This window comes from Accipiter gentilis, chromosome 6 (genome assembly GCF_929443795.1).
Source record: "Accipiter gentilis chromosome 6, bAccGen1.1, whole genome shotgun sequence".
NCBI classification, from domain to species: Eukaryota; Metazoa; Chordata; class Aves; order Accipitriformes; family Accipitridae; genus Astur; species Astur gentilis.
In genome coordinates this window covers 34,555,068-34,578,679 of record NC_064885.1, presented here as the reverse complement: position 1 = coordinate 34,578,679, position 23,612 = coordinate 34,555,068, and the positions used below count along the sequence as shown (strand labels likewise).

Sequence of the window (23,612 nt, the reverse complement as noted above, 5' to 3'; positions counted from 1 at the left end):
GATCTACAAACTTTTCCTGCTAGGGTGAACTGCCAGTTGTAAAGATCTGTATTTTGTCTTACTGCAGAATCAGACTGATGAAGAGAAATCTGGGCAGGCTGCTATAAAGTGTTTAGTCATATTAAGACATACAACAGGAGAAAGGAGAGATCAAGCAGAAAACTCCTTAGGCCTTGAAGTTTCCCCAGACAAAACCTGTATTACAAAGCAACACATCCTTCGGTGAGGTCGTTAACTGCTCAGGTTTTACCCTTGCTCTACTTTTGCTGGGTGCCCTTGACAATAGTATTCCTATCTCCGATTGTCTCCCTTGTGTGTAAAAAGAAAATAATTCCTCACCTCACAAAGATGTTGTCAGATTTATGGTTGTAAAGTGACAGAAACTAATTGTCATGATATGCAGTAGTTAAATTTCTGTAAAGTCAATTATGAGGTCAGGAATGATTCAGGTCAATCACAGTCATGAGAAAGAATGGAAGATTCACAACCGGCTTGCGTTTGATATTTATGTTCGGCGAGAAATCTCAGATTTCCAATGAACGGTACAAGGCGCAGTGTTATAGTGGCTTTTCAACTTAATTGGAATGAGCTTCTTTTTTAACCTAGTTTTTCCCTCTACAAAAGTTTCGCAGAAGTGTATTTAAAGAAGGCACGTTCATAGCGCTTAAGTTTGGTTCTTTAAATACTTCCATCTCGGGCTACTGATCACCGAGATTGCCTTCTTATTGATGCACTTCAGTGAATCAGGCATTCCCCTCAAGATGATGCAAGTAAGTCACCAAGGTTTGTGGGGAGGGTAGATGAGAAAAAAACCAACCCTAGAACCCACTTCTCCTTCCTCCTCTGAAGATTTCCATCGAGAAAGTGAAACAAACAAGTCTTGCCGTGACCTACAAACAACCCACCCTACAGCGAGATGTGATTTAGCACCTCGGAGACTTAGACCAACTATTAGCTAAACTATTACCGTGTCCACTAAGATATTTTTAAGATATAAGTAACTTCGAACTTCAAGAAACATTACTTGTGGCACCTTCGAGTGCCATGGCAAGACACCCCCTCCCCTCCTCCCCGGGCAAGAGGAAGAGAAAACGGAATAAAACCATAAAAATTGCACCAGACCGGGAGCACGGACAATCCCCAAGGCGCACAGTGCCGCAAGCGGGCAGGTTGTCTATAAACAGCGGGCCACGGGAGAGGCGGACGGGCGTGCGGGGCCGAGCCGCCGGCCCGAGCCCCCGGCGCCGGCCCGAGCCCCCAGCGGCGGCCCGGCCCGGCCCGGCCCGGCCCGGGCTGGGCGGACGGGGGAGGAGAGGCGGCGCCAGTGATTGGCTGCCCTGGCTCAGGCATCACATATGGGGCAGCGAGTCAATGAGGCAGCTCCGAGCGCGGGCTGGGAGGGCGGCCGCGCCGGGGCCAGTCCTCTTCCCCAAGCAAGCAAGCAAGGAAGGAAGCCGAGCGAGCGGAGGAGAAGAAGGGAGGCTTGCTCTCCGGTGGCGTCGGTGAGATACGAGAATCCGTGCTGGGTGCCGTCCCCTCCCTTTCCCCCACCCCACCCCCCGCTTTCTAAGTTTGTTCGCTCGCGAAGAGCGGCCGGGTTGTTCGTTCCTCATTTATGTGTAAAGCGAGTAGCTGGGTAATTAAGTTAGCGAAGGTGTTCTGTTTGCAGAGATTTTTTTTTTTTTTTTTTTTTTTTGCCTCGTCTCTGTCTGCCTTCAGGGATTCTAAGAGCTGGCCTATTCAGGGGAGGAGGGTGTCTCGCTTTTCCGCGTTTCTGGAATTGCGGTTCTGTGCTTCGGGCAAACAAGTTTTCCGACTGCTTTGTTTCAAAGGTTTCTGCTACAGACCGCATCCATTAACTCCGTACGCGATTGCCTTGCTCCTGACTTAAAGAAGGGGTTTGTCGGGGTTTGGGATCTCAAATTTCTGTAATAAACGAGACCCAAACTTCAGGGCGGTTTTAGCGTCTGTTTTGTGTAGCCTTCTAGCAGATTTCCCCCCAACTTCAGTTGATTATATTCTTTAAAAAAAAAAAACAAAACACAACAGAAGGCAGAAAGACCTCAGAAATTTTTTGTGGCTCTCTCACTGTCTTTCTCATCCCCTGAGCGGTGAAGGGAAAACTTGCAGCCACTCGAGCACTGCGATGAAATAACTCATTCAAAGCAGTGCTGTTTCCTCCCGCCTCTTGTTCTGCCAGCGCCTCCCGGGTTCCTATACCTCCCCGCACAATTTTTTTTTTTTTTTCCTACAGGAAAAGCGCATTGTGGGGTTTTTTTGTCTTGTTTTCTTTTTCCTCAACTGTTCCCACCCAACAAACTCGCAAATCCGGCTTAGAGTTTCTCCGCTCAGCCCAGGGTTGCAACACGGGGACGCACCCCCGAAAGCGTTGGGGCAACCCTCCCGCCCTGGCCTCATTAGCGCCCTAATTGGTGCCGGGAGTTCCTCTCCCCGCTGGAAGCAGGCACGGAGGCTGCCGGCCTCAGAACTAGTTTGGGGGACTCCGTAGGAAAAACCGGCTTGAGAGGACGCATTAGGCGGAAGGGGGAGACACGGAACGCTTTCCAAAAGCGCGTTTGGGCTAAGCTAAAGCTTTTTTTTAAAAAAGCCTCTCTTGGTTTTGTTTTGGTCTGTTCTCTTGGCCCGGCTGAGGACTTTCAAACCGTCGGCTGGGGGCGGCGGCCGGGAGGTGTGCGAGGGGAAGGGCCGGGCCGGTTCCCTCTTTTGTTTCCCCGAAGGGGCGCCCGCAGCCGCATGGCCGAAAGCTCCTCTCTCTGCCCCCTCCGTCTCTGCGCCTTCCCCCCTTCCCATGCTGCTCCCGGGGCTCCGCGGATGGCCCGGGGGACGGGGAGGGGGGAAGGCGGGGTTGGTGTGAAAGCGAACGATCGATTTGCGCTAATTTCGGGATTCGCGGGGGTGCCGGGCGGCGGCTGTAACAACAAGGCGGCGGCAGGGGGGCGGGACGACGACGGGGGGCCTCCAGCCCACACCAGTGCGAGCTTGGAGTATTTTCGAGCCTCCCGGGTTTCCAAGGTTTCGGGGGGAGCTTGGGGTGCTCTTGGCGCCGGGCCGGGCGGCGGGTGTGGGGGGCGCGGGGCAGAGCCCCGGGCTCGGCCGGGCGGCGGGGGCGGCTGCCCGGAGCTCCGGCTGGAGAACGGGACGGCGGCGGCCCGAGGAAAGGGGTGAGTCGCGTTGGCTCACCCTCGCTGGCAGGGAGCATAGGAGACACCTCAGCTTTTTAGGAGAAGTAGCTTTGTTAACTGCTTCCCAGATGGATCTTGGAGTGTCTAGAGATGGGAGACTGGCTTTACTCCAGAGTAAGGCAGTGATAAAAAGCCTATAACTCTATGCTGGCTACGCAAAGCAGTGGAGTACGTGCTGCTTGCTTGTGCTGCAGCATCCTCGTCTAGGGACTGCCGAGATTTATGCCTGAGGATCTCTCAGGAGTATTGTTGAAACTACTAGTGCAAGTGTTGAAATCTAGTTTGCATGATGCTGTCTTGTTCTCACTTCTCCTCCTCAATTCTTGCGTTTCTCTTAGCAGTTGGAAAGGGAAAAGGATGGGGTTAGCAAAGGGATAGATTATTTTTAAAAAGGGGAAATAGTTGTAATCGAAGAGAGGATAAATGCCAGCTTTTTTTTTCCTTTCTCCCTTGTTGAGCAGGGTAGGAGACATTAAATCACTGTTGGTAACAACAGCCATGAAATATTCTAGCAGTATTCCAGAAGACTGGACTGTCACATAGAGCTGGGTGTTGCTCTGGTATTATGGGAGTTACTGGTTGTTCTGCACAGAACTAGTTTCACAGAAGCCCACATAAATGTTATATACAGAAATGTAGTATCTCAGTAAAACTGCGGGCTTGTTCACTGGTAAGGGGTGGGGGGTTGGGGTGGGTGTCTGTGTAGAAATGCAATAGCAGTATCTGCTTACTAGTTTTCTTCCATTGAGTGAATCAAAACTGTATCACTTGCTGCTTTCTCTAAGATCCTAAATTATTGAGAAGGAAACTGGTTGCTCATGCTGTCTGAAGCACTAGTTGGGACAGTCACTCTGACATCTGGCCAAACTGGAGTAGTGACTACTGAAGCTAGGAATGGTAATTTACCTCCAGATTAGAGAGAAACGTGTGGAAAACCCTGCAAGTCCTTGCTTATTGTTTGAAAAGCCAGTGGCTTATGTGTTTGGTGTTATTCTGCACCTACAGTGTTATGGCATCTAGGATGTACAAAGCATTGCCTCATCTCCCATGGTTATCAGTCTGTGCGTGAGGAATTGTCTAGGTAATTCTTTAACTTGAAGATGTCGCTGACTAAAAGTACAGGAGGACTGAGAGGTTTTTGTTCTTGGGGAAAACTTACTGTGGTATTGCTGTTACTGTAGTAGGTCTGCTGGGCCTTAGAACTGGCAGAGGGCATGGAGGGAACCAGAAAATGATGGATTAGCATTGCATTACTAGCTCTTCCTTCCATATGGCGCTTGCAGAGTTTAATGAATTACCTTCCTCAGCTTCCTAGGATGTGCACATCTTGACTGAGGCTATCTGATTATTCAGCAGACCTCAGTAATAACTAATCTTGAAATTCCAGTGGGAAGCAGCATGCTCCACCCCTGTCAGGTTGGCCATAAGTGACAGCAGGATCTTCCACTGATACAGGAGACATTGCGTATTTGGAGTCTCTGCAACAGTGGGGAAATTGTAGTCCAGATCCTGAACTGAGGTCTGTGCATTCCTGAATCTTCAAAGACTGAAATAATAGTCATGGACACTTGAGAGGTGGTTTCACCTCTTTTTATAAAAGTTTTGCAAATAGGGTGTTTGCCCTTGGCAGCAAGAGGGGGAATGCTATGGAAGGATCTTTGAAAGATGGCACTTGAATTCTATAGTTAATGAGAAAAACACTGCAAAATATGGAAACACGACAATGAAACAACCCCTTTGCTTTGGAATTGCAGCTTTTTAGAATGAACCCGTACCAGTCCTGAAGTTTGTGTTGCTTGGGTGGCTGCATAGTCTGATCTTCAACTTAGATCAAATTGTGGCTTGGAGATGCTGCTGCTACATGCCCAAATAACTCAGAAAATCTAACAGATCCCAAGATGGCTTAACCTGTGGACAGATGACCTTGAAAGAAGGGAATGTTGTAAACAAAAGCAACTTAGTTTGAAGGACTGTTGAAGAGGGACATATATCTACATATTGCTAAGACCACAGACTGTAGGAGTTCCTGCCTTGCAGTGCAGAGCAAGTTTGCTTGCTGCAAACTGGTTTCACGAGGTCAGGCTTGACTCTCTGGTACCATTTCCAGATTGCTGGAGTCTTAAACTTGAGCAACGACACATTTTTATTCAAAACTCCCAGGAATGCTGCCATGCTCTGAAGGTACACTGTCACCTTTCAGGTGCAGCAACTTTGAAATAAAGAACTCCTTTTATCAACACAGATCATATTGTTGGAGATGCTTTGGGACATATTGGCAAAGGGATTTTAGCTAGTCCTCTGCATTTAGAGCTGGAGAAGCTTGCTTGAAATTGAACTTACTGTTGGCCCAGTAAGTCACTTTCTGTTCACATTTCTTCTGCTGCACCTTGCAACTTTTGTTTTTTCCAGTTTCACTTTTGCTAAGACCTGAAGAGGCTTGTGGTGATTGACTTAAACTGGCCTTTTGTCTTAAGGCAGGAAACTTACAGCTTTTCTTGTTCTTTAAACTGCTACTCATCATACATCATCATAGCCCCCTCCCCCCCTTAGTTGTGTTTTTCCATGGAATATGAAACAGATTGAGGATGGGTGGATTTTCTTTTACTCGAGTTGGTTAACTAAAGGAAGATTAGGTTTTCACTTTGCATGGTATACTGGGGTGTCTAATCTATGTGTCTTATTGTTAAGGCTAGACAAAGTGCTTTTGCAACTCTTCCTTGTAACTTTCCTGACTTCTCAATAAAATACTTCACTACATTTTTAGTAGGAAACCCTTATAGTGGGTGATAGGGGTGGCAAAGGTACTATACTTAACGACTAATTCTTTTCTGAGGTTCTGGCTGCTTTGTTCACAAGACTCGAGTTAAAGTCCTGTGGTAATTAACAACTACTGATTTTTTCTATTGCATTTTTCTCAAAGCTCAGCTTTCTAGAATGATCAGGCTCCTTTAATGGATGTGTTTGTTTTTCTTTCTGCCTTAAGTCATCCCTGTCTTGGGAGCAGAAGCTTACATCTTTGTAGCTTCCTTCTAGAGTCGACAGACTGGTGTCTGGTGGTCTGTCTCCCAATGAATTCCATTTGTAGTTTCTACTTAACTGTTTCACTAAACTGTCCTCACAGGAGTTCTTAATCTGGTGCTGTGTGTGTACTAGTGCTGTATGTAGTTCAGTTATATTCTTGGCCTTACATTAGTCTTGCATAGAAGTGTGTGTGTATACATACATATATACAACAGACATGTATTTTTATATATATCAAAATATTATTTTTATTGGCTCTTGATGTTACTAAATCATGTGACCTACTATCCATTTCTCCTAAGCAGAGACAAGTACTTCCAGTTAAATGCAAATGCACAAGTTCCTTCATTTAATTTACAAAGACTAGTTTTAAGGAAATCTCACTGTTTTTTTTTAAACGTGTTGGCAGTGTTTTTGCAGCTCCTCTGTTTGACTTTTCTTATCTGATTTGAATCTTGAAGCTAGGCCTGAGGAATTCTTTTAGTCCTCTGTTCTTGTCAAAGCCAGTGACTTGTTAGCAGCTCTCAGTGAGGGTACTTCAACTGTGGTAAGGTAGAAACAGCAGGATGCTGTTCTTGTCTTGCTACAGCTTCCTGTATTGTCACGTTTCTCCGAAGTGCATGTGGGGGGTGTTGATTCTTTTTGGTTTTCTGCCATGAGCCTGTGCTATTCCTATTGCCTATATTTCATAACAAAAAGCAGATGAGTGTCTCCTGTTCAATCCCTGGCCTTGCTGTGTTGCAGAAAAGGCTGTATAAAAGGCCAAAATTATCCTTGGTTCCCACAGAAGTAGGAGGGGATTAATGGAATTCATCCCACCCAGTTTGCAGACAGGCTTAAACAAAGCCTTGCACCGCTACTATTCCAGCCAATCTTCAGTTCCTTTGTATATGCTGAAGTGGTTCTTGATCCATTTTATGATAAAATCTGAGATGTTGGTGTCTGTCTGGCTTGTTTGAAACAAACATGGAGACCCCCAACATGTATGAAGGAGCCATCTGTATTGAATCCGTTTTTAAATTTACAAAGAACTTAGCTTTTGATGTGAAATATTTTACTGTCTTGAAAACTATTTAAAATGTGAAAACTACATTAAAGCCTTGAAACTTATGCAGTCTTATAAAGTAATTTAAATAGACCTTAGCTTAACGTTTCATTACTGAACTAAAGGAAAAGGTTAGCTAGCCATATGAATCTAGATCTCATGGAAGTACTAAGACAGTGTGCCTTCTGTCAGCAGCTGTTGCAAATGCAGAAAATTTTCTCCTCTTTAGTCGTTTTTGGTAGCCAGCTCTTGCAGTATGCTTAGCTTTAGCAAAACTTTCTTTGCTGTTTTCTTTAACCCTCTCCCCAAACTGACAATCACTCCCTGGGAAGTGGTATCTTTTGATAGAGATTGGAGAGCACAAACCTAACAGGTTTGGATGGTATCTCTTTGACTTTAGTCAAACTACATGTACCTCTTAATATAATGTTTCTAGCATGTTTTTTCAGTTTCAACCTTAAAACTATTTGGGGCTTTCTTATGCCAGTGAAGGCTGTGCAAATGCTTTCAGAATTGCAGTCTGGAAGTTAGGACTTGGGAGAAAAGGACAGTCTGATCTGTTTGCTATTTCTAGATAATGATTTGCCTAAAGTTAGGGTGACTCTTTAATTGAATTAAAGGTGCTGTTTATGTAACTTTAATTTTAAATTCATTAAAAATGTAAGTTCTTCTGTTGGCATATCTTGAATGACTAGTACTTCATGCTTTTATAGAAAATGTATATATACTGTATATATAGACTTCACTTTTACACTGCATTTGCATCTGTTGAAACAGTTTTAGCAAATTAGTGCTGAACTACCCCAAATGGGAATTAATCTCTTAAGAAAATAACTGAATTACAAGTGCTAAACAAGAGCAAATATGTCAGATAGGCTGCTTGCTTGATTCAAATAGATTAATTTCCTATTGATAAAAGAAGACAACCCACTAGATGATCCAAGAAGCAGACAGGGTCGCTAATATCTCTCCTCTTCCCTCAGCCTTGAGTAGAATACAACATTTCTCTCTTTCAGCTGACGAGTTGTTGGCAGCTATGCACAGCAGTGAACAGGAGGGGGTGAGAAGGAACAAGGCATGATTCTGTTAAGGGCCAAGGGACCTGAGTGTGCAATGACTATCTGTTCTTATGTGCTTGTAGATCGGTGGCTGTAAGGAAAGATGAAGTGGTTTAAACAGTATTTGCTCTTGGTGATCTCAAGAGGAGGGCTTTGAAGTAATGTGGCAAAGGCAGCTCTGCTGTGTTTGTGGGGGTGATGAGCCATTGGGGGTCATCTTAAAGAGGTTCTCTTCCTCATGATTTTTGACTCATCAGAAAGCTCATCTTTTAAATTTAATTATATATGCAGATACTTTCTTAGATATTGATAGAAGTATTGTTTTTCTCCATAGAGCTGCTTGTTTTCTAGGCTGATTCTATAGTTGCTTTAAGAGGACTATCTTAAATTACTAGGACACCTTTGTGTGTAGGTGTGTGCTTTGCTTGAGGTACATCTCTGCATGGTGGATGCAGCCTAGCATTAGATCTTGTGCTTGCTGGGTGTGTATATGTGGTGGGGAAAGCATGGTCTTGAAACTGAAGACCTGCATACTTCCATAGCAATGGAGAAAATTAGTCTGTACTGTCTAGTATCCCTGTGCATAGGATTGGGACCTGATTTGCTCCTTAATTTCTACAATGTGTATAAAAAACTGAAAAACAGGCTATGTTCCTGACTACATGACTTAGGTCATATAAGTGGAAGAGTTTTTAACAAAAGTGATGTTGGTTCTTACTGACTAGGTGCTGTTGGGATGGGAACCAGCACTAGTGTTCTGCAGCCCAGCTTCCTTGAACTCTTGTGTATGTGGTTTGTAGGTAGACAAGTAAACCTGCAGATTTTTTCAGAGGGCTCTACTTGTATGTTTTGGAACAGAAACTACTGGAAGAAAATATTTGATGTGGAAAGGGGTGATCCAAGACTTCTGTTGTGCTCGGTTATATATAGAGTATAAATGGTATCTGGATGGTAAATCAGCATGATAATTGGCTAAGGTTAATAAGCCATGCTTAAGAGAGAGAGGCAGTTTTTTGCAGTTGAACTGATTTGGGAAGTCTATATGGGATGCTACTCTGCTATGTGGACTCATGAGTTCACATATCTCTGATCTGTGCTAATTTAAATCTGGAAAGCAGTAGTCTAATAGAACACTAAAAAAACCCCACCAGTTAGCCAGTATTTGACTTGACTTTTTTTAATTCTAGCATGTTTTATCATCACTGGTCTAACTGAAAAAAAACCAACACAACCACAGTGCTTTGGCACAAGAAACCCCTGCATTCTGATCTGCAAATTGAACTTCCCGTTTGTCTGTCTTCCTGCCTTTGTGCTCATGTGCTAGTGACACATGTAACATCCCAATTTTGACTGTAAACTTGCTGCAATATGGGAGAGAGATCCATCTGGAGTTTGATGCTGAATTGCAATCATAGGCTAAAGTATTGTCTGAGGAAGAGGGATAGATTGGAGAACAGATGAGAGAATATTTTACTCTGGAATGGAAAACTTAAAATGTGGAACTAGGATAGCAAAGTCTAGCATGGTTTAAAATGGCCATGGTACAACACTGTTAGCCTTCTGTTTAAATGAGGCCTTTACTAGGCAAAAAAAAGTTTTGAAGTGAGGCCCCATAGAAAGGCAGCTTAAACTAGTCGTCTTGCAATTAGTTGTATCAGTCTTAAATTTGACGACTTTTAATTTGGCAGCTAGCTTGGAAAAAACCTGCTTCAGGTAGTTGTTCAGCTTGATCTTCAGGTATGGCCTGTAGACTGGAACGGAAATCACCTTAGGTTTGTGGGGAAAATAGGCAGGAAATGACATCTCTAGATCTAGCTGCAAATAAATATTTGAATGGGCTTAGTTAAAACAGGCAGCAGAAAGAATTACTGATTAGGTGGGGCTGTGATGTTGTAGCTCTTCGACATGCTATGAAACAAATTCAGCATTAATGTGTAACTAGAGAATTTGCATTCTCTTGTCTTCAGTGTTGAGCTTTGGACTGGATCCTTAACTGCTTGATACTTCACAATTACCTTCAGTTTTCTTCAACCTTCAGCTCAAAGCTTTCCATGTGTAATGGGATGTCCTTCTTGCAAGGTTGTCCAAAATACACTTTTGTAAAGAGGTGAATACACTAATGTGGGATAGAAAGCAGTGGCAAGCTAGCCCTTTTTTTTTATTGCCTTTTGTGGTCTCACCCACTTTTGCAGGCAAGTTGTATTTATAATATTCTGAGGTTAAGTGCTACATAGTCAGTAGCAAATTCTTTACACCGCTTGTACAGAAGCTTCCAGATATGAACAGAAATGATCTACAAAACTCGGAAGGGGGGGGGGGGGCTTTCTAGATGCTATAAGAAGAGCTGACTGAAGTCTCACTCTGAAGCAGAAAGACTAGTGCTGTGCAAATGGGTTTGATTCTTAAGCTCTGCCATCTACACCCGATGGGGTAACATTAACAGCTGCAGTTAATGTGCTCTGCCCCTTTGCTGCATATTTTTGCCCTAGTACATGAGAGTTGAAAGGAATGTGTACCAATCTGGCATGTCTTTAAATATTGGCACTGTAAAAGGGAACTTACATAAATGCAGACTGCTGTTCAGTATAGCCTTAGAGCTCATCACTGGCATCTGCCAAAACAGATGTGATGGGTTGTACAATGAGTACCGTTACGGCCTTTGTAGCTATGTCTTAGAGCTCTGACTTGCCTGCATGGGAGTTAAGTACTTAACTTAGTCACTCTTCTCAGAAACTGAGGGCATGCAGCCTCAATCCTGTTAGACTCTCAAACTTCAGAATGTTATCTTCACTGTCAGTATAAAGAACTGGTTCTTTTCACTCAATCTGCTGCACACAAACCAAAGAATTTCATGGTGGTGCTTGTGTGTTTTGTGCAAAATCCCTTGAACTGACTCATATTTTGGAGGCTTTCATTCTTGAAAATGCAGTCCTCCCTTCTAGCTTGTATGGGGAAGAGTTTGCAGTGGATATAGCAGGTTAAAGCAACTGAAAATTGCAGTCTCAATGTAGACTGGTGCTTGAAAGATGTGGTCCTGCTCCTCTCCTGCTGTCTGCACAGGAACTGTTTCAGGAAACTGATCCTGATGAAAGCAACTTAAGAAGGCAAGTTTGTTCATTCTGGCAGATGCTTCCATTTAGACTTGCTTGTAGCAGCTGGGAAGCTTGCTGCTCATTTTGGGGGAAGCTGAAGAAATCGCTCTCTTCCTTTCCATGCAGTAGTTACACCAAGTGCAAAATCTCTGTAGAAACTAAATCTCCACTGGTAGCTGGCTGTTTTCTGGCAGTTTCTTAAACATTTACAACCTGTTTCTGCTTCCAGCCCTGAAGAAGTTGAAATGCTTTACTCCACTGCCATCTAATGTGTTGCCATCCTTTGAATTTCTCTGCCAATGAACACTTCAGAGATTGCCCCAGCATTTACAAGTGTTACATGTCAATGGGAAGCAGCAAGTGGTCACAGCTTTCAATGTCTCGTTTTTCTACATGCTGCTGTTTAGTTATTTCTGATACAAAACTCTCCTGGAGAAATTGCTGTACTTCAATGCCCACTTTTTTAATAAGGAGTTGACTAAGCAACTTCAGAATCATTTAAGGAGTTCATGTTTTGGAAGGTGTTGGATGTGCAACTTCTGAAAATCAGGTGTCTGCTCAATCTGAGAAGTTCTCAACACATGCACAAAAAGCATCTAAGAATGTTGATTCTACCGTCTCGGGAAACTGTACCTGACTGCAAATTGCAGGCAAACTAAAAAAAATTGCAGGCGAAGCCTGCATATGAGATTGCAGAAAATGGGTTAAATGTTCTTGAAACAAAATTTTCAAAGCTACTGTCAGTCATCCCTGCATTAATGTTCCTTATTGATGCAACATCCATGACCTGACTCCCAACTTTTCATAGATCCTTACAGCACTAGACTTTGTTTTTGTTAATCCCATTGTCATTGTGACCATATTTTCCTACAGGATACCTGTCCAAATTGACTTCCATTTCTCACCAGTGTTGTACAGAACAAGGTATAACAGTAGAAGTTTCCACAATACTTGAAATTATTTTCTTTGCAGGCTATGTGCACGTGCTTTCTTTCTACCTTGGTGCTTGTGAACTGTATAGGAAGGAAGGCTTAGCTAAGTACCTTACTGTATCTTTTTTCCTTAAAATGACCTTTTTGACTCTAAAACAACCTAAAATGTCACTATGGCAGGAAATCCTGGAAGTGTCAGGGGTGTAACTTGATCAGTGTTTCTGTTCAGTTTTCTTCTGTGATACAGCTCATATATGAGGAACTTGAAGATTAGTTTCAAAGCAACTTCTTAACGTATAACAAGTTCTTCAAATACTGGGAAGTGAAGAAGCAGGACATAGGCTCTGGTAGAGATGACAGACAGCATGACTTGTGAAGATGTGTCAGCAACAGAAAAATGGTAAGAGGAACCTGGGTTACATAATCTTGTAGCTAAAGCTGTAAGCAGTAATGTCCATTCAGGCTTTGCTGCCATTAATTGAGGAACATACTTTCTTAACCTTTAATTAGTCAATTGGAAGGGAAAATCTTGATATATTTTGATGGCTTATTTGATGTGCTAACTTGACTAGATTTCCTTCAGTCTTTTGGTGTAAGGAGAACATAAATCAGTACTGCTGGAGATGGAAGAGTTCAATTTCATAGGAATTATAACTGTTTACATTGCTCAGAAACCAAATGTTGCAAAAAAGTTTTAAATTCTGCTTAGACAAAACTCTCAAACATGCCAAAACATGTTCTTTGAACCCTGTAGCTCCTTTCCAAACAGATTTTGAAAGCTTCAAGAAAATCCAACCCTCTCTTTTCAGGATTGTTGCATTGTTATGCTGGGCTTCACAAATCTGTCTGAATTCAAATCCAGGCAGTACTAATCTTAGTCCCTGTAGCTTTAAGTGCAGCATGGCTGCTTCTGTCACCTCTGTGGTTGGTCACATTCCTTTAGTGCTGTAGAAGTGGTGTTGCAGCTTAGGTCCATGTGACATCTGAAGTCTTCCAGCAGGAGGGAGCGTCCTTGCAATGTGCCTTTGAACCTGGACATCTTGATCCACTAATCAAACAAGCTGATTTGGAACAGCTCATGTGACAGGACTATCCTGACTTTAGACCAAAAGCCTGTCTTAGGGCTTCAAGTTTTCTGTAGTAACACAGAGTCTGGTAGTAGACTAGCATTGAAAAGACTGAAAGCTTTAGAAACAATGTGTGTTGCATCTGATTCTACAAAGGAAACCTTTGAGTCCTGTTGTGCACTTAGGTTAGGCTCTAGATACGGCTTGACCTGAATTAACCACTTCAGATACTTCCTTTGGGTTTTCAGCAGATTGCCTTTTGAGGGGAAGAGGTTGGGAGGAGCTGAATTTGGCTTGTTGAGCAGCTATATAAGCTCCAGTGCTGTTGCAATCTGTGGAAGGTCCATGTGGTGAGGACGAGAGGGCAGGGTTGGGGGAAAAGCAAGTGCAAGGCTGTTCCCAACTGGCAGCAGTAAGCTTTTGATTGAGCTCAACCATCACATGGAACTGCACCTGTAAACTAAGTGGCTCTTGGCACAGCTAAGGACAAGATGTGGACATAGAGATCAGCAGCTCTTCAGATGACTTCTTTTTGAAACTAGGTAATGTTTGAGGTGTTTTCTTGTACATCTTCTGAACTTTCTTTATCCAAGAGTTGTTGATGTGAAAGGGACAGTTGCTACAAGCATAGTAAAAAAAAAAGTTCTATTTATAATAGTGTTTTGTGGAATATCCTGCATTGCCTGGGAAAGCTACTTGTGACGTAAAATTACCTTCTGTCCTAGGCAGAAGGAGTGAAAAATAACTCTACATTATGATCTTTGTCCTAAAATACATATGATGCAGGGATGTGGTATATCAAATCTATTACACAGGCTGAGCTTCGATTAATCTGTATGGTACTCCATGACAAAATTTGTAGCTGGGAGTTGTGGGGTGTTCTCTCTGGGCAGTCTTAGTTGGTTTCTCTTGGGTTTAGGTTTTTATCAGAGTGGTGGTAGTTGGGGAAAAAAATCTTGATGTTGGAGTGTCTTTTGTGTGAATGTTGCCTCCTCATGGCTCTTCTGGTAAGGGTCTGTCTCTCTGGTGTTTCATGTCTGAGGTGTTTCTGTGTTTCCTTAGGGTCTTTCTTGTCTGCCTCTCCTCAGTGGACTTTCCAAAACTGTTCTAATTCTATCCTGAAATTAACCTCATACTGACTTTTTTCAAATACTGACTTCTGTGGACATCTAAGTAGCTCTCTGAGGATCTGCTTTTCCGCAGTTGTCACTCTACGAACTATTGAGTTTGCATAACAAACTATGCTAGCTCCGCTTTAATCCCAGAATGTATACTGAATGCAAAATGCAGAATTGTAAACAGTTGATACATTCAAATGGTAGTCATCATGCTTGTCGCAATACTGAAAGGTTAAATAACAAACCCTTTTAGGAAAGGTAGGATTGCTGCAGGATGAAAAAAGCTTGCAGTACTTGCAAATGGGGAAGACCACATGCAGTTGTGAACCCTCAGCCTACCAGAAAGGGAGGCAGCTACAGGAACTGTGTATGTGCTTGGTTCTCCCTGTCTCTCTCCAGTCTCAGGGTGGATCTGAAAGCTTCTGAGCCACAAGTAAGAAAATGTACACCAAGAGGCAAAACACCTTAATTATGGTCAGAAAAATGACTGTCAAACATGGTTTTATCTCTGTTCCATGATGTTTCCTTATGCTAGGGAAAATGCATTGGTGTGTTGTGTGTTTTGGTTTTTTTCTTTTCTCAGAATTATGAGAATCGGTTGGCTTTTAATAGCTTCTGTGGTGACTCAACCTGTTCTGTTAAGGGAAGGAGAACATGACTAAGCCCAAATGATGGGTGTTGTTGCAAAGGTACTATAAAAAGTTCTGACAATGAAGGAGACTCTACTTGTGCATTGGCACCTTCAGTGCAAATCTCCAGGCTTTTTTGAGGGAGATGGGGGGATGGTGGTGTAGGTATAGGCCTCCTTAAATTTCATCAGTATTGCTCATCAATAATTGCATTTTACATTTTTACTTGAGGGGTATGTTCTGAGGAGGATTCTGAGCAACTTCTGTCTACTAAAGACTGATCTAATTCCCCTGAACTAGATCAAGGAAATGACAGACCAGACTGTTCTAGCCTGTAGTCAGTTGATTTTATGGCTTAGGTTTTTTTCTTCTAAGAAAAGCTTAGGTTTTCTTTCCAGCATCTCTGACTTCTAGGAGGGGGGTGCTAGGGAGCAGAAAACTTAGTCTGTGCATCTCTTGTCTCCTGCTGTCTGTTCTGTAGTTAAAGCTGTTTCCATGGTGACTTCTTTGGTTTGGGTTTTTTCTTTTTTTTTTTTTTTTTTGCGGGGGGGGGGGTGGGGGAGGCTTCTATTCTTCCCTAGTGGCAATAAATGTCATGCAGGTTAGTTTCACTGCTAGTCTTCAATGATCTCTGTCGCTTTGTATTTGTGATGTTCACTGTTGTCCCCTTTTACCAGATGATGTGGGCAATTGTAGACTTAGCAAAACATCTTATCCAAGTGTAATCTAAAAGTGTTATTTGGTGACTAGGATTCCAGTGCTTACCAAGGCAAACTGTTTCAAGTGGTTAAATAGATTGCCTTGTGCTCCCTTTACTGTCAGAAAAGTCAGTCAGCTGCTTTTAAGCTATCATGATGGCAGTGGGCACCCTGACCACCTAGGCTGAGCCTTTTTTTTCTCTCTCCAGACTTTGTAAACTTAACTGGGGGAGATGATGCTGCAGCATTTGTGCTAACTGGCCAACTTCACGCAGAGTACAGATTTTAGGAAAAGAGCACAAATAAGCATCTAGGTCAGAAGGGAAAACCAGAACTTATCCTTACTCTCAGGAAGTAGCGGGTATTTTCAGACCCACTCCTCCAAAAGGAGCTATCAAGTGTCTGGGTTTCTGTAACACTCTAGCTTGTCTGCATCTCTGCTTCATCTGAAACAAGAGTAAGCTTTGCAAGAGCATTCTATTGTAAAGTTGCTGAGTTTATAACTCTGATGTGCATTGTTTAACTTCATGTTTCCAAAATAAAAAGGGTTTAAACTGATACTATAAAAAGAGCTGACTGACTTTTATTCACCAAACTGCCCATACAGCTTTTCTGTTATGCAGTACTATCTGTGAGCCTCAACTGCACCAATGCAGTTTCCATCACCATTTCCATTTTCAGCAGCCAGTCCCCTTCCTGTGGTAGATAACTACACCGCAGAATTGCTCTAAGTTTCCTTATCTCTGTATAGTCTGCTGCCTTCTCGTCATCCTACCTAGCTGCAAGACCTTAGATGGGTACAACAACCTCAAAACATGTGTTGCATGTTTCTTCTAACGTAATAGCAATAGCTTGTGTTCTTTTGCTTCAGGGGTTGTTCTTGCTTCTGTGCAAGAAGTGCTTAGCTTGTGGGGTGCCATTCCTTATAGAGCTAGTCCTACACTTGTTGCTTGACAGAGAGCTCGCTCTGTTCTCGTGTTTTTATGGGATGAACAACTAGCTGCTACTTCAGGCTGTTCTTGTTTATTAGGTAAGGGAGACAACTCTGGCTACAAGAACTGAATTTTACAAACTGTGAGGCGAGAAGGCTGGGCTTTGCATGGCTTTTTGTGCTTTGGATTTTCTTCACTAAAACCCTAGTTGGTAGCAGAGATGGTAGCGCTGCAGTGTTAGCTGTCTGGTGTGTATCGGTGACTGAGGGGTGCCTAACTGGAGAGTCTGTGGTCCTGTGTGGTGTGGCTTGCTGCATAACCTGCCTCTTAACCATAGCTCCGGTACAAACAATCTCCATCTGCGCCATCGGCTAAGAAGTAGATGTCCTAAGCGGATAGGTGGGATGTGTGGTAACGGGTGCCGCCGGAGCACGGTTGTAGCAGTGGTGCTTTTCAGCCAGCCTCAGGCTGGCTGTGTAGGTCAGACGGCAGCTTCCCTTCAGCAAGCCAACCCGTGGGGCGGAGGCGGGAGAGCAGTGCCGCCCTGCGGCTCCGTGGCCCGGGGCGGGGAAGGTGCTGGGCGACGAGGCCGTTGCGGCCCTCCCAGGGCTGTGAGGCTGGAAGGCCCGGTACGGGCGAGGGGAGCCACGGAGGTGGCGCCTTCCCTCAGGGCAGAGGCTGCGGCCCCCTGAGGAGCCGGGGCGGGGGGACGGCCGGCCGGCCGGCCCTGCCTAACCTGCCTCCAGCCAGACTGGAGCGAGGGCTGCCTTGCTCGCCTCATTTCCCGTCGTCGGCTCCGGCCCCTTCTCGCAGGGAGCCTGGCTGAGCGGACGGGCGGTGGCTGTGGGGGAGGCGAGGCCTGTCGGGGCGGGCGGGCTCTGGCCGTGGCGGCGGCCCGGCGCTCCCACATGCGGGAGCAGTCGCAGGACTCTGCGTGGGTCTCCGTTTTTAATAGGCCGTCCGAAGGCAACTTGTAAATTCGGTCATTTGTAGGGCGCGGCTTCCCTCCTGGCTTGAAGAATTTAAACAGAATGTTGTCATCTGTTGGTTAACGGCAGCGGGCTTGTCTAAGAAAGAGTTTCTTGTGTCAGAACTGAAGCCTCTGTGTCAAGTTCCCCTTCTCCTTCGTGTTTGCTCTGGGCCACTGACAACTGCTAACTTGCTGCCAGGTTTTTTTTGGGGGGTGGGGGGTTGGTAGGTGGGTGGTGATGGGGAGTGTCTCAGTAGTCAGCTCATGTTCATGACCAAACCTAAACCCAGATGTGTTAATATCAGCTCACTAAAACTTTTCTCCTCTCCCCCTGCCCTTACAATTGGTAGGTATTCATCTTCATGAAGGAAAGAAACACATGAGAAGATCCAATTAGAACTATAGTGTTCACTTCAAGATGCCCCCAAAGGAAAATGCTCATCTGCAAGTCTCATCTTTCAACAGTGCCTGCATTCTTTCAATCAAAGAAAAATGTTTATTGAGAAAGATGACTTGTGAAATCTGTGAACAAAGCTGAATTAAAGGATACTGAATGACAGACAACATGCCTTACAATGGACACTTATCTTGAAGGGGTGACACTGTGCTCTTAATCTAAAACACAGGCACTGTGAAAACACTGATCCTGAACAAGAATAAGGATTATAGAAACTGCATCAGAATGTTTGTTAGTCCCAGAAGAGTCAGAAAATGCCATTTTTTGCAGATATTTGCCACTTGCTTCATACTGTGTCTCATGATTTTTTGGGGACCGTTTGATAATCACATTGTGAGCCATATGAAGTCCTATTCGTACAGATACCTCATAAATAGCTACCATTTTGTGAATGACAGCCTGTCTATCAACAGGGATAACTTGGACAGAGTATCAAGCTACCAGTACTTGATCAACCACAGAGAGAAATGTCAGCAGCAGGATGTCCTTCTCCTGTTGTTTGTGAAGACTTCTCCCGAAAACCGTCATCGGAGGGATGCAATTAGACAAACTTGGGGTAATGAGAAGTATGTTCGTTCTCAACTTAATGCCAACATTAAAACTCTTTTTGCTTTGGGACAACCAACAGATCATCTGCAGCAAGCACAGCTGCAAAAAGAACTTCAGCTGGAAGACCAGAAATACAATGATTTGATTCAGCAAGACTTCTTGGATACTTTTCACAATCTTACTCTTAAATTGCTTTTGCAGTTTAGCTGGGTGAATGCCTACTGTCCTCATGCCAGGTTCATTATGTCTGCAGATGATGATATATTTATCCATATGCCAAATCTTGTTGCTTATCTCCAAAGTCTAGCACAAATGGGTGTTCAAGATCTCTGGATTGGTCGTGTCCATCGTGGATCCCCTCCCGTAAGAGACAAGAGTAGCAAATACTATGTTCCATATGAAATGTACCAGTGGCCCTCTTATCCAGACTATACAGCAGGAGCTGCATATGTAATATCAAATGATGTAGCAGCTAAAGTATATGAGGCTTCACTGACTCTCAATACAAGTCTTTATATAGATGATGTTTTCATGGGTCTCTGTGCCAATAAAATGGGAATTGTACCACAATATCATGTATTTTTTTCTGGGGAAGGAAAGGCTCCATATCATCCCTGCATTTATAACAAGATGATGACATCTCATGGGCATGTAGATGATCTTCACCAGCTCTGGAAGCAGGCTACAGATCCCAAAGTTAAAAAGTTTTCTTCGGGGATTTGGGGTGGAATATACTGCAGACTAGTCAATATTGTGCTTCTCTGTAAACTGTATTATGAGGACACGTATCCTTGTTCAGCTGCATTTTCGTAATACTTGAATATCTGCGTTGAAGATCCACTGAGCCAAAACAGAGCAACAACTTTTTAGCTGTTTATTCAAAATATATGTAAACATGGAAAGATGTAAAACTTAAATGTGAATAGTTTTGGGGGGGTGGGGGAGGGACATGGTCCCAAATAATGTTCAGAAACTCCTATTCAAATAGCTCTCCTACTGTACTGCAACTTTTTACATTGTAGCCTGTTTTTTTTTTACACTCTTCAAGGGATGCAAGTCTGGATTAAATGAACTATAATGGACTTGACTTCTAGACTTTGAAATGCTTGGTGAAAATGTCTGTTACTTTGAACTTGTCAGCAAGTCTTAGCTTTTTTAAAAAAACCTTAATGTGAACTAAGGCATGCGATGGTAAAAGGAAAATCTGCTATATCAAAATGGAGTAGACCTTTCAAAACATGAGGAAAATAGAACTTCTGACTTCATGACTGAGACTATTGCAGTAGTTTAAGGCAATGTAAATCAGATACAAATATTCGCCATTTCTCAATGCTTCACAGAAAGTCTGGACCTGCACAACTAACACAGTGCTAGAAGTGAAGACCTGCTACAATCTTTTTCTCAGAGCTCCCTCAATCTTTGAAATAGAGAAACAGTGTTTGAGTGCCCTCTGACTTGGTTAAGTAACAAAGGAGCTATCTTTAGATGAGGACTGGACTTGAAAGGATAAAAATCAAATATTACTCATGTAATGGTTTTGCTAAACTTTCTCTGCCTTCTGAAAACTGAAGTGGTATATTTAAACAGTCCAATCTTTAATAAGCAAATAAGCTAAATGAGTTTTCTTTTAACAATGCTTCTGCTTTCCAACATTCATGGTACTAAAGGTGAAAACCAAGCAAAAGTCCCTGAGAATGTTACTTATAACTAATTTGAAGCTGTTAAAGACTTCAAAAAAGCAAAATTTCATGCTTGTACTAACAAAGAAGGAGGGTATTTTCTGCACAAAGTTTGACTTCACAGTGAAGGGTGAGGGAGATGTTGAGCCACAGAAACTCAGTAAACAAATGAAAATCACTGAAATATTTCTCCTGAAGTCTTAAGCACAAGGTTATCTTTAAAATTTCAGGGTAGTTTGTGTCCACAAAGCCCTTTGTCTTTAAAATATATTTCAATGTTATCACCTGCAGGAGGAACAATACACCTGTGCATTGTAAATCAGGATAGAACTAAGTGATGCTCAAACTCCAGGCATTGAGTTGTACTGTGGTGCCATATAAATATCATAGAGAACCAAAGTTCTAGGATGTCTGCAGTCTTTTTCTGTATAGCTCACTAACAGTGTTTTCACAGACTCTCAAGACAGCTATTTCAGTAGCTAGTTGCCAAACCTGTGGTAGTTCTTCCTGGAGTGGACACACAGCCCACACAAGGTATGGTCAGATATTGCTTGTGAACTGATGTGATGCTGGAACAAGTTCTAGTGTGGACAGTGTCAGAAAGCTACTTCTGAAAGCTTGAATGAGTCATGCTTATCAGTACAGCAATAACAATGCAAAAGCTCACAATATCAAGCATCTATTGGAAATGTGCTAATTACAGGAGTGATACTACTAGCTTTTCCTGTCTAAGACTATAGCCTTTTTCTTCTGCCCGAAGTTTATTGCTCTGTGGAGCAGTGAGGTACTTGATCTGTGTCTTTTGACTTTACTGTAGAACAGCTATACAGGACTTGGCAGTTTTAAGCTACAAGTAGTTAACTTTTGTTTAAATAATTGCTACTGCTCTTGGAGCTGTACTGCAGGCTTTAATGGCTTGGATGGCCAATGGTATATGTTAGCATAGACAGAATCCAGGAGTGAGCTTGCTGACTGTCCTCTAAGCTGCCATTTCAGATGGATGGTAGGTAGCCACTGGAATTAAGTGAAATATGTAACTGTCTATAATTGTTTTCCAGAAGGAAAATAATAAGAATCCTAACTGGACCCAAATGTTCAATATATAAAGAGCCCACAAATATATCATTTACCAGTGTCAGAATGATTGAAGAATGTAACAGCTATACTTTCAAAAGAACAAATCTGTTCTTGTTGTTGCCTATACAGATTAATTACAGTACTGAGGATGTGTGTTTTTTAAAAGAAAAAAAAAACCAAAACACAAGACAACCCTAGATCTATATAACCTGTTGACTTGTAGAGAAATAAATGCACATATAGAGAAAGTAGTATTCTGTACTGAAGGAAAGCTGCTTCATCAGATCTCTGACCTGTTGTGAGCTGTTTAAATCAACAAGCTGCACAGCAAAACTGCACTACTAGAAAAAGCCACCCTGTTCACTGTATGGAAGGAGGGTCTTCATATGCAGTATGCAATCAAAATGTACCATTAAGACTATGATTTTTTCCAGCATAACTATGTGTTGGGATTTATTGTTTTCACTCATACAAGCAAAGGTAAAGAAATTTAAGTAGCTTAAACTTCTATAGGTTAATGACCTAGCTAACATCTAAAACACTGTTTAAATGTAGCTTGCCATTATCTGAAAGTCACTTTTGACCGTTGAAATACTTGTTTTACAGCTGGTTTGAGTTTTGTTTGGATTGTTTCTTAAGCTTAAAAGGGCCTTGATGTTTGTAGTATGCATTTTCTTTTGCTGCAGTGAAAAGAAATTGCTTGTTGAATAAAAAGGAAAGCATGAATGCACTCCTTTCAGAAAAATGGAGATGCTAGAAAACTTCTTATTTTCTGGTTCTAAACACTGACTTAAGATTTGTACACCTTTATCTGGAACCTTTTTTTAACAATAGTCTCGGTGCTCCAATGCAGGGCTGTCAGGTTTTACTTCTACAAATAAAACTGTATCAGCCTGAATGGTCACTCCTCATTAAGAGTTTGACATTGTTGCACAGCATATTTAATGCTAAAATTGTTTTTACCTGTTTGTTTGGTTTGCATCAGTTTCCCTTTGATATTACTAATTTTTATACAAAGTATTCAATATTTATTCTTTGCTCTGTACCACAAAAAGACAATTGTTTTGTAAAATTTGTTTTGAATAAACAGACTTATTTCTTTTAAAAAAACCAACAACACAACAAAGGTAAATATCTCTTGTTGCTTTCTTTGTAACTCTCATGCTTTTAAATGCTATTCTGACTGCCCTCTTAGGAGAGGCCTTGGAACTGCTTCTCTCCCCCCTACCTTCCCCTGCTTCCTTTCTGTTCTACCTTGAACCAAACGTTTTGTGGAACAAAAGACAAAATTGGTGTTCCCAAGAAAGGAGACAGCTCAAAAATTTGTTTACCAAGCTTCTAAGTCTAAAGTTGTGTAAACCAGACAGATATTAGAACCTTAACCTGTTGTTCATATTAACTCCAAATTTGTATGTTCTCTTTAGGCAATCATTCTTCAAGAGATGCGTATCTATCTAAAGTTCTCTCTCAGATCACACTTTGCACTTTCTGAAAACTAGCTGACGGTGTGGAGACCACTCAGTATTTTCATAGGGTATAATTAAATTCAGATAATAGTAAGTTGCATTTTTGTATGTGTCTCTGATTTGTCTGACATAATGTATCAAGCTAGCATTTTTAGAAATGTAGTCTTTTACATCAAATGTATACCTGTGTGAGATGGATAACTTATACTTAATGTTATGCCTCTAAACCATACTGAAGAAGAGAACAAAGGAAATTAAGTTGGGAGGATTGTGGGGTTTGGCTTGCTGCAGGGTGGGTTTTGTTGGGGGTTTTTTTGTTTGGTTTGGGTTTTTTTTTTTAGTTGCTGCCTTTGGCCTAGAAACAGTGCAGTTCAACCAAATTAAATTGGGTTTGCGTGGTACTTTTTGTTAAACTGAATGATTCAAGTATTTGGTGTTTTAAAATACATCGCTAATCTCTTTCTCAAGACTTGGCAGAAAGGGAGAAAAGATTATTGCTTGCATTTAAAAAACCAGAAGCTTCTCAGAGGCATATAGTCAAATATGAATATGCTGAACATGATGAACTGATCTTTAATACTGCTTTTTTGTAAATACATGCAAGGGTTATTCTGATGAC

At 42.5% G+C, this 23,612-nt stretch overlaps 2 protein-coding genes across 16 annotated transcripts in view; one reads left to right on the top strand and one right to left on the bottom strand.

Annotated features, from left to right (window-relative positions):
• The window catches only part of LOC126039961 (guanine nucleotide exchange factor DBS-like), a 210,890-nt gene that overhangs the window by 94,003 nt on the left and 93,275 nt on the right, over window positions 1-23,612 (bottom strand). The gene's annotated exons all lie outside the window — the stretch shown is intronic.
• On the top strand, window positions 1,434-19,919 carry B3GNT5 (UDP-GlcNAc:betaGal beta-1,3-N-acetylglucosaminyltransferase 5). 4 transcript variants are annotated; one of them, XM_049803882.1, is made up of 3 exons: window positions 11,945-12,751; window positions 13,899-13,960; window positions 18,116-19,919. In XM_049803882.1, exon 3 carries the CDS (start codon window positions 18,448-18,450, stop codon window positions 19,582-19,584), a length of 1,137 nt encoding a protein of 378 aa, XP_049659839.1. In that variant the 5' UTR covers window positions 11,945-12,751; window positions 13,899-13,960; window positions 18,116-18,447; the 3' UTR covers window positions 19,585-19,919. The 4 variants fall into 4 exon arrangements, with proteins under 4 accessions (XP_049659841.1, XP_049659839.1, XP_049659837.1 ...); XM_049803884.1 differs by lacking the exons at window positions 11,945-12,751; window positions 13,899-13,960 and adding an exon at window positions 1,434-1,502; XM_049803880.1 differs by lacking the exon at window positions 13,899-13,960.